Genomic DNA, 9,306 nt, shown 5'->3' with positions numbered 1-9,306 from the left:
CTGAAAAAAAAACTATAAAAATATAACTATAAAATATTAACTCTTTTCATATTATTTTGGGAAACTCGACTATATACCTACAAACACAACAATGGTAGACACTAATGGATGCTGAATCATGTGCCAAATATTCAATCCCATTAATTTCCAAAATTCAAATGTTTTTAATTGAATTTTGATTAAATTAAAATAAATGAATAATGATGGGTTGGCTATTTAACGGATCATCATCCTCGGATATATTTAGGCCGATAGGCCTTCCCTTTGAAAGAGACTTTCGTCGTCCCTTTCAATCTCAGGTTGACACCTGGCATCCATATTCGGCGGGCTTCTGTTTATTCTCCGTGCCGAGAACTTCCGGGTTTCCGTTTATTCGGCGGGTTTCTGTTTATTCGCGCCGAGAACTTCCTGCTTTCTCTGAGGTTCGTTGCCGCAGCTCCTCTTTTCTTCCTCTCTTGATTTTCTTGTTTGCCGACATCGACATTTCTTGTTATTCTTCAGCAGAGATGGCCTTCTCGTCTGTCTCCGTGACGGTGCTGATGCTCTCTGTCGCCTTCCTGTTGATTAATCTCTTCGCACCTTCCGCCAATGCAGAGGCTCCCGCTCCTGCTCCCTCGTCCGACGGTAAGATCTCGGCCTTTTATTCTTTCTTTTTTTCTGCTTTTTTGGCATCATGTGAACTGGTACCTGCTATTTTATTAGACAGATCAGAGTTTACCCTCAGTAACTGTGACTGGAAGTTAACCATTTAGGGGGCTACATTGATTATATCCTGAGTTTATCCCTTGGGATTTGAATATGGGATTCAACAAAGAATATAAGGATCGGAAATTGTATGCTCAATGAAAGATCTGATACCAAGTGGTCTGTAATCTTTGATGGCAGTTGATGTGTGCTAAATGAACACAGAAGCAAAAACAAGATTAAATACCCACAAGATACAAAAGCAAGGAAGCACGCACATAATTTTTCTCGTCTCTCGTGTGTGTTTGCTTCTGCATGTTTTAATATATGAGCATATATCACTTACAGATGGAAAGCCCACAAGAAATGTATAGCTCTTGAATTGAAGGTTCAAGCTTTTGGCAGCTGACTTCCTGCTATGAATGGTTTTTGATAACCATAGTTTGATTTTGTTTTGGGAAGTTTTTGCTGGTCTCTGAGTCCTGTATTTAAGGTTTTGGTGTTAACATTTGGCTTCATGGTTTATGGTTTTTACCAAGTTTATTCGTATATGATAAAAATTTGGTTGCCAAAGCCTTAGCTGTTGAAGTTACATAAAACCTTGATTTATTCAGACCATTAGCATCCTACTCTCTCGTGGCTTTTTTTTCACCCAATATTTGCTTCATGAATATCTTCAACTTTGGAGCAACATGGTTAGGACTTCGGTTTCTGACACAGCTTATCTTATGTGTTTTATTGCAGAACAGAGGTTTGAATTGTAGCCGGATGAAGAGAGGGTCTACAGTCTGACTCGAGCTCCGCATAGGCAGGTAAGGCCTTGGTCCCGAGCGCTGCTCAGGCAAGGTCTTGTCTCGGTGTCCAGTATTGAATTCTGCTGATTATTGCTTCAGCCATGGCAACTTATGTGCCAACTGCCTATCAGAATGGGACTACATCTCCTGATTGGCTTAACAAAGGAGACAATGCATGGCAAATGGTAGCGGCCACGCTTGTGGGTATGCAGAGCATGCCGGGCCTAGTCATCCTACATGGCAGCATAGTTAAAAAGAAGTGGGCTGTAAATTCTGCTTTCATGGCACTCTATGCATTTTCTGCTGTTATGATCTGCTGGGTTACATGGGCATATAAAATGGCATTTGGGCATAAATTGCTTCCTTTGTGGGGCAAGGCAGGTCCAGCACTAGGCCAAAAGTACCTCATCGGAGCTGCCGACCTTCCTGCATCACAGCACAACCACCATAATGGCACCTTGGAGACCGCTATGATCGCACCTTTCTTTCCTATGGCTACCATGGTGTTTTTCCAGTTTTCTTTTGCAGCAATAACATTGATTTTATTGGCTGGTTCGGTGCTAGGAAGAATGAATATCAAGGCCTGGATGGCATTTGTGCCATTATGGCTCACCTTCTCATATACAGTAGGAGCTTTCAGCTTATGGGGAGGAGGATTCCTTTTCCAATGGGGTGTGATTGACTATTCAGGAGGATATGTCATCCACGTCTCTTCAGGCATTTCAGGTTTCACTGCAGCTTATTGGGTATGTTTAATTTCATATTAATTGAACTCGCTCATTCAACATATGATATGCATTGCTAGATCAGTGTTTCAAGACATGTGGCTACTTCCCTGCCATCAATGTGTGATTCAAATCCCTAGGTTAAGCACATTAATCTATGTCAATGTTAATGAGTTTACAAAGAATGCCATCCATGATTATGGGGAAGCATTTCTAGGTTCGACTCCTAGGTTTTCCTTGAGAAAAATATAATGTATTTTGCTTTCTGTGGAAGGGGTTTACAGTATATATATATTTCTACTTCTCCAGGTTGGACCTCGGTTAACAAAGGATCGCGAAAGATTTCCTCCAAATAACGTCCTGCTAATGCTGGCTGGAGCAGGTCTTTTATGGATGGGGTGGTCTGGATTTAATGGAGGGGATCCTTACTCTGCCAACATTGATTCGTCAATGGCAGTATTAAATACCAACATTTGTGCAGCCACCAGTCTCCTGGTATGGACTTGCTTGGATGTCATATTTTTTGGAAAACCCTCTGTCATTGGAGCTGTCCAGGGAATGATAACAGGACTTGTCTGCATTACTCCTGCTGCAGGTACTGTTTTAATGCTTATCTTTTTTAATTAATACCAATAATTCATTCACTATGAAAATAAAATCAAATGCCTAAAGAGTTCACAATTAAATTGTAGGAAGGGGTTTATGACAGCTTTAAGGAATCTAATTAGCAATTTTAGATGACTGATGCGTGGCTCTGTCCTCTGTGAACTCAAAATAAGATGAAATTCAGATGAAATTGGAAGAGACTTGGACCTAATTTAAAATACTGTGGAACTGAATTAAGATGAAATTGGAAGAGACTTGGACCTAATTAAAACACTGTGGAACTGAACTTCCTAGTTCAAAACAAAGAGCAATCTGATCATCCTTGGTATTAGAGGACATTTCTTCTTTTTGGTATTGAAACCTAAACTTTGATTTAAAAAATGTGTGTGCATATATCCCAAAAAAAAATGTCCATTTTCACCTCCATTCAATATTGCTTTATATTGAGGCATTTGCAAGTTACCCAAGAAGATGTCTTGATGTCCATTGTCTATGTTCCTTGTGCTTCAGGTGTTGTGCAAGGATGGGCAGCAATTGCAATGGGTGTGTTGTCTGGAATTATCCCGTGGTTTACAATGATGGTTTTGCATAAGAGATCAACCTTATTACAGAAGGTTGATGACACGCTCGGTGTATTCCATACTCATGCTGTTGCGGGAGTATTGGGTGGCGCACTAACTGGTCTTTTCGCAGAGCCTGCTCTATGTTCACTCTTCTTACCAGTCACAAATTCGAAGGGAGCCTTCTATAGAGGTCCGGGTGGGGTGCAGTTCCTTAAGCAGCTGGCTGGAGCTTGTGGAACCAAAAATTTTCATATATAAATAAACATCCAAAGACTAAGAAAGAGTTATAAGCAAGGACTGAATAGTCCAATCATAAGCCATGAACAATAAACAAATAATGCATGCGAATGTAACTCTTCTAGAAGTTATATAATTTATACATGTATTAAGCATAAAACTATAGAAATCCTACTACAGAAACCCTTGATTCTTATAATGTGAACTGGCATTGCTAAATTAAAAGAGATTTGTGGAAGAAATTACATTCTACACTCGCAGAATTACCCGACCCTTTTCTTCATATCAAGAATCCATTCAAATTCTAGTCGGCCGGCATAAAAGACATGTTCGTCTGAATATGAAATGCTATGAGGTGAAGAGGTTTGAAAACTTGCCTGGAGCGATCACCTCTGTCACGGCTAAACTTGCAGCTAAAAATAGGCTGATGAACTGTTACTGATATGCACGATTGTGGCGTTGATGCGAAGATCAACATGAATTTCGGTATGTTTTCTGGTTGTTTTTAATGCTTGTTTGTCAATTCTTCCATGAACATCATTGACATGGCAAAGGTGGTTAGACTAAATTTGGGCATTATTCAAGTAGAAAAGTAGTTGTTGGCAATTTTGGCATGAACAAAAAAGGTGTAGTTTTTGCCTGCCGTTGTGGATTTAAGAGACCATTTGGGTCATGGCCTCTTCTTTCAGCTTCATACTTATATTCAGCAGTATTGCAGGCCTCCTACTTGCAGTAAAAAATGGATATGCCTACTCTACTTTAGACGAAAATATGGATATGCCTACTCTACTTTAGACGAAAATATGGATATGCCTAATACCAATGTTAATGATGAGGACATAAGAGGAAACGTTATGGAAACTGTCAAGCGTTGAAGATACTCCACATGGAGAAATAGCTGCAGAGATGATTGACAGTGTCCCCTCAATCTCGAAACAAGTGCAACGACATGTGATCTGTTCATAGGGACATGGGTTCGAGATGACTCCTATCCTCTTTTTCAGGCTGGCCAGTGCCCTTATGATGATGACAGATATAACTGCAAGGGTAATGGAAGACTGGATTCCGATTATGAGAAATGGAGATGGCAGCCCAGCGGGTGTTCAATTCCGAGGTAAAAATAGCCATCCTTATTTTGATAGTCTATTTCCAAGAATTTTTTGGAATAATATGGATAGGAGTGAGATAAAATTTTCATTTCACTCTTAATTTCAAGAAAGGGCCTGGATTTGTATAATAGATGGAATTTGAGCATCGGATTTACGTTAGATGACGATGTCGTGCCTGGCAGATCCGAAGGGTTTATTTTTGGCTGCTATTTGATTTTTCTATTACTATTTGTTTTAGGTATTTGGCAATCTTTCTGATTTTTGACAGACACTCTGTAATCTTCACAATTTTTTGGCTCTGTGAATGCTATACTAAGTCTTTCGGACTGCTTTTGCTCCATTCTTGTTTAATATGATTGGGTGATTTTACTAATCCGCTAAATGTGGCGGTTATTTACGGGGTGTTGCTTCATGAGTTTTCCTATGCGGTATCTCAACTTAAAATGCAGCTTGGCACTAATTTGATCAAATTGTCAATGTTTTTGTGGCAAGAGGAAGCAAACAATTTATCGGCAGAGAGGTTTCTTGGGATAGTGGGGAGTTTCGAAACTTTGAAGGAACTTGACATTGGACTTTGGCCATCGCTTGAAAAGATGTTGGTTCCTTTCTACAAGCTACTCGAGAGACTTCCAAATCTCGAGCGTTTGGAGGTTCGTTGCATGTCTATTCGGGTAAGGAATTCATTTTTATGCTAATTTCTTCTTACTCTTATTCTCATTATGCATGTATAATGTTAAAGCCTTGCTTCCCATGGTATGATGACAATATGGAGTCCAAAGCTGTGTTGTGTATTTATGTGCATCGTGGGCAAATTGACCCGCTCTTTATTTATGTGCATCGTTGGTGTGCATCAGCAAAGGCTAGGGCTAAAATCTCATCTAGGGCAGAGTTGACTGATATGCTTTCTAATTTAATGCAGGAGCTAGCCAGAGATCCAGTACCAGCACGCTTAAGCATTCCGTTGATTAATCTTCAATTCTTAGGGGTAGATTTAGTTCAATTAGATGATAGGGAAATCGCCGTGGTAGGTTGCTTGCTTCAGAGCACTCCTGCTCTTAAAATTATGGACTTCAGCTTACCAGAGGAATATGCGAAGACACAGTATATAAAGTTTTTGGAAAGGATATCGGAATTGGGGAGAGCTTCCACGCAGACAAGGATACACAAAGAGTGGTACCATAGGAGCCGCTGAAAGATACTCACTTCAGTAACCGTTGATTAAACATATAATAATGGAAGATACATATTCATATATTTTATTTTACAGTGTTCAAATGTATTTCAGAGGAATTTCCTTCTCGAGGTTTACTGTTTGAACAATTGATGGTATTCACTGTGTAGGCTTTCGTAAATCACAGTATTATATATCGAATGGACATCATTTTCAGACATCGATAACAATTGTATCAGCGTGAATATAATTGTAATTTAGGCGTTCAAAGCTTTGACTAAGAAGAATTTGTTAAACACAATGGGCATTAATACTAAACAAAATTTTCTATTATTCTTCATCCTACAGTATTAGATGAGAAACCCAGCTTGTGTTAGACTGAGGTGCCATAAATGGACAAGTTCCTCATTCTCATGTTATCCATGATGATGAACCAGCCCATAGATGGATAAATTTTACATTATCTTGGAGTTTCAAGTTACCAGCTGCTTGTGTGCAGTGTCTCAAGTATTGTAATTTCTTTTATTACACTAAAATATGGAATGTATTGTAATTTCTTTTATTACACTAAAATATGGAATGTATTGTAATTTCTTTTATTACACTAAAATATGGACTGCTTTTGCTCCATTCTTGTTTAATATGATTGGGTGATTTTACTAATCCGCTAAATGTGGCGGTTATTTCATTTCCTTTTTCTTTTTCTCACTAAACTGGATCTGCTATGCTGAAGTGCACTTCTGTAATCTAGTGTTTAATTGTTAGCGAAAGAGATTAGTAAGCTTAACATTGTGGTTCTGCAAAATTAACTATAAATCAATTGAACTGGAGGGTTAGTAAAGGGTTATTGTTGCATCAGATACACTAACTAAACTGTGAGTTAAATGCATTAAGTTTTAAAGGTTTCAACTTACTTTCAAGTGTTTCTAAATTAAATTTTGATTATTTTAAACTTGTCTAACCTCCCTGGAATGTTACCATGCTCATCTCTAAACACCCCCTGCCCCGCAAGGCCATATTGCCCTTGGATCTCCTATCAAAACAGAATTTACTCAATGCAGAGCGACTCCAAGTCTGGATGCAGCCTGCCATTTATGCAAAAACTACTTTCCTGAATTGTAGAAGATTTTATAAGTAATTTTGAGATGATAATATATTAAGTTTGACTGAAGAAATGAAATAATTGACCTCGTTGACAATGTATAGTGTTTTACAGAGTGGGCATGTCAATTGCGAGGACTTTTGCTCGCTGTACTGTTAATAATTATAAAATCTATAGTGTTTTACAAAGTGGGCATGTCAATTGCGAGGACTTTTGCTCGCTGTACTGTTAATAATTATAAAATCATTCATAATGGTTTCTTTGACTGGAATTGTTGTGTAAAATTCTTCTCTATTGTGGAATCAGGGATGGGTGCTACTTTGAATGCAGGCAAACCCAAGAAGGGTTCGATAGTAGCAGTATTTGGCCTGGGGGCTGTTGGGCTTGCTGTAAGTACTAATAACAAGTGCCCTCTTTATGTTCCACTGTATGCATATTAGTATATGTTGCAGTTTTAAAGTCTTTAAACCTTTTTCTAGGGACTATTCTGTTCACTTCCCCTACCTGCATTTTCATTGGGACCAATATGATGACGGTAGAGTTTAATTATATGTTAGCCTTCTGACTAGAGTTTAACTACGCAGGCTTGTGAAGGTGCAAGAATTGCAGGAGCTGCTCGAATAATTGGAATCGATTTCAATAATGAGAGATATGAACGAGGTAATTGTATATTTCCCACTTCCATTATTGGAAAATCTGTGTACATATGTTGATATGTTGACTTGTAGAATTGCCTTTTTAACCCTTTCTTGTAATCTTTCCTTTCTCAGCAAAACAATTTGGAGTAACGGAATTTATAAACCCTAAAGAGTACGAAAAACCTATTCAGCAGGTACATTGAGCTGCCCAAAATGATCATCAAACTCTCTCCGAGGTCAGAGTATTGGTTGCTTTTGACTAGTGTGGTACTTTAGTACTTAGGTGGGGGAGATTTTAAGTTTTCGCATGGAGTGCACTCATTCACCATCCATTCAAAGCAATGTAGACTCTTAATTTCCAAACACTTATAAAAAATGTTTACAGGTAATTGCGGAAAAAACTGATGGAGGGGTGGACTGCAACGTCGAATGCACAGGGAGTATTGAGGCCATGGTTCAAGCTTTGGAATGCTGCCATGATGTACTAGCTCTTGGTTTCCTTTGGTTTAAGATACATCAATCATTTCAATTCTAAGCTGTAGCTTTAAAGTTTAAACTGATTGCTTCGATTTAATTAAGAAAATGTAGGCAATGCATATGTTTGATATCAGAGTTCTGTTTTTGCAGGGTTGGGGTGTAGCCGTTTTAACAGGGGTCCCTCATTCAGACGCAGTCTTTAAAACGAATCCTGTAAACTTTCTGAGCGAGAAAACGTTGAAAGGAACCTTCTTTGGAAATTACAAGCCTCGTACTGATTTGCCAGGCCTTGTAGAGATGTATTTGAATGGGGTAAGACTTCATAACATAGTTGTAACAGCTTATTCAAACCATAATTGTAGATAATACTGTGTGGTCATATTTCCCAGTTGTTTTTTTTTGTTCGTACCATGACGGGAGCAATCTATGCTTATCATATCTAATTAGAGTTATAATTACGGTTTTAATCTTTCCTTCCTTGATTGTTAAATTCGCAGGAGCTTGAACTGGATAAATTTGTTACAGACAAGGTTTCTTTTGCTGACATCAACAAGGCATTTGATCACATGCTTAAAGGAGAGGGTCTGAGAACTGTAATTAAAGTCATCCAGGATTAGTGACAAATATGAACACAGTTGGAATATCTCCAATGTTATGAAGGCATGCTGAACTATTTCAAACTGTTATGTGATTAATGTCGTGGCTTTTATGTGTAACTATGGTATGCAATTAAAGTCCTGGAAAGCATGTAAACAGTAATAATAATTTTAGGGTAAGTATGATGTTTAAGTTTTGACACTGCTTCCAAAACAGCCATCCAAAAGGTCATTACTATAATAGCTTGATTAGAAATAGATTGAATGAGAAGGTCCAGATGGGGTATTCAATCATCTCCATCCATCTGTTCTGCATCCTCAGTGCTTACTTGAACAATATATCAGCCTTCATATTTATCCCTTGCAGACATGCTGAAAGGATAATGACATCGAATTTTTCCTTGCTTCTCTGATTCCGTCCAATGATGGGCCAGCTGCAAATTTCCCTGATTGAAATTTCCATTTGACCTCTCTGCAATGTGTTTGGAATCTCTTATCACCTGTAGACAATTTAGACCTTTCTCTATTGCTATTTTCAGAATCTACCAAAAAGCATAAAGTTCTGCTCTGTTGTTTGATCCATCTCCTACAGCTCTACTTTGAA

The 9,306-nt window shown here is 38.4% G+C and overlaps 3 protein-coding genes across 5 annotated transcripts; all 3 read left to right on the top strand.

Annotated features, from left to right (window-relative positions):
* Positions 1-913: 913 nt before the first annotated feature.
* LOC149261907 (ammonium transporter 3 member 1-like) lies at positions 914-4,461 on the top strand. 3 transcript variants are annotated; one of them, XR_016258617.1, is made up of 5 exons: positions 914-1,052; positions 1,429-2,224; positions 2,513-2,798; positions 3,320-4,095; positions 4,328-4,448. XR_016258617.1 is itself a non-coding variant. In XM_089423026.1 (4 exons), exons 2-4 carry the CDS (start codon positions 1,580-1,582, stop codon positions 3,628-3,630), a joined length of 1,242 nt encoding a protein of 413 aa, XP_089279152.1. In that variant the 5' UTR covers positions 914-1,052; positions 1,429-1,579; the 3' UTR covers positions 3,631-4,460. The 3 variants fall into 3 exon arrangements, 2 of the variants coding, with proteins under 2 accessions (XP_089279152.1, XP_089279160.1); XM_089423026.1 differs by having other exon boundaries at positions 3,320-4,460; XM_089423034.1 differs by lacking the exon at positions 914-1,052 and having other exon boundaries at positions 1,561-2,224; positions 3,320-4,461.
* A 17-nt stretch (positions 4,462-4,478) lies between these two features.
* On the top strand, positions 4,479-6,187 carry LOC149261906 (uncharacterized). The gene is made up of 2 exons (XM_089423041.1): positions 4,479-5,389; positions 5,638-6,187. Exons 1-2 carry the CDS (start codon positions 5,162-5,164, stop codon positions 5,908-5,910), a joined length of 501 nt encoding a protein of 166 aa, XP_089279167.1. The 5' UTR covers positions 4,479-5,161; the 3' UTR covers positions 5,911-6,187.
* A 998-nt stretch (positions 6,188-7,185) lies between these two features.
* On the top strand, positions 7,186-9,030 carry LOC149261905 (alcohol dehydrogenase 3-like). Its single transcript, XM_089372022.1, has 6 exons — positions 7,186-7,380; positions 7,576-7,651; positions 7,762-7,823; positions 8,015-8,110; positions 8,257-8,418; positions 8,604-9,030. The coding sequence occupies exons 1-6, from the start codon at positions 7,186-7,188 to the stop codon at positions 8,721-8,723; spliced, it is 711 nt and encodes a 236-aa protein (XP_089228148.1). The 3' UTR covers positions 8,724-9,030.
* Positions 9,031-9,306: the final 276 nt, after the last annotated feature.

This window comes from Pinus tabuliformis, chromosome 6, assembly GCF_031772625.1.
Source record: "Pinus tabuliformis cultivar Carrire ecotype Pingquan chromosome 6, CPIR1, whole genome shotgun sequence".
In the NCBI taxonomy this organism is placed as follows: Eukaryota; Viridiplantae; Streptophyta; class Pinopsida; order Pinales; family Pinaceae; genus Pinus; species Pinus tabuliformis.
The sequence above is the reverse complement of the archived record's forward strand: the minus strand, read 5'-3'. Positions and strand labels throughout refer to the sequence as shown.

What these genes read in the sequence shown, in the direction of transcription:
- LOC149261907 (XM_089423034.1), top strand. Translation starts at nt 1,580, where the DNA reads ATGGCAACTTATGTGCCAACTGCCTATCAGAATGGGACTACATCTCCT. An exon ending in GTTTCACTGCAGCTTATTGG is followed by an intron (nt 2,225 to 2,512) that starts GTATGTTTAATT and finishes CTACTTCTCCAG; the next exon opens with GTTGGACCTCGGTTAACAAA. An exon ending in CTGCATTACTCCTGCTGCAG is followed by an intron (nt 2,799 to 3,319) that starts GTACTGTTTTAA and finishes CTTGTGCTTCAG; the next exon opens with GTGTTGTGCAAGGATGGGCA.
- LOC149261906 (XM_089423041.1), top strand. Translation starts at nt 5,162, where the DNA reads ATGCAGCTTGGCACTAATTTGATCAAATTGTCAATGTTTTTGTGGCAA. An exon ending in TTCGTTGCATGTCTATTCGG is followed by an intron (nt 5,390 to 5,637) that starts GTAAGGAATTCA and finishes AATTTAATGCAG; the next exon opens with GAGCTAGCCAGAGATCCAGT.
- LOC149261905 (XM_089372022.1), top strand. Translation starts at nt 7,186, where the DNA reads ATGTCAATTGCGAGGACTTTTGCTCGCTGTACTGTTAATAATTATAAA. An exon ending in ACGAAAAACCTATTCAGCAG is followed by an intron (nt 7,824 to 8,014) that starts GTACATTGAGCT and finishes AAATGTTTACAG; the next exon opens with GTAATTGCGGAAAAAACTGA. An exon ending in TAGAGATGTATTTGAATGGG is followed by an intron (nt 8,419 to 8,603) that starts GTAAGACTTCAT and finishes TTAAATTCGCAG; the next exon opens with GAGCTTGAACTGGATAAATT.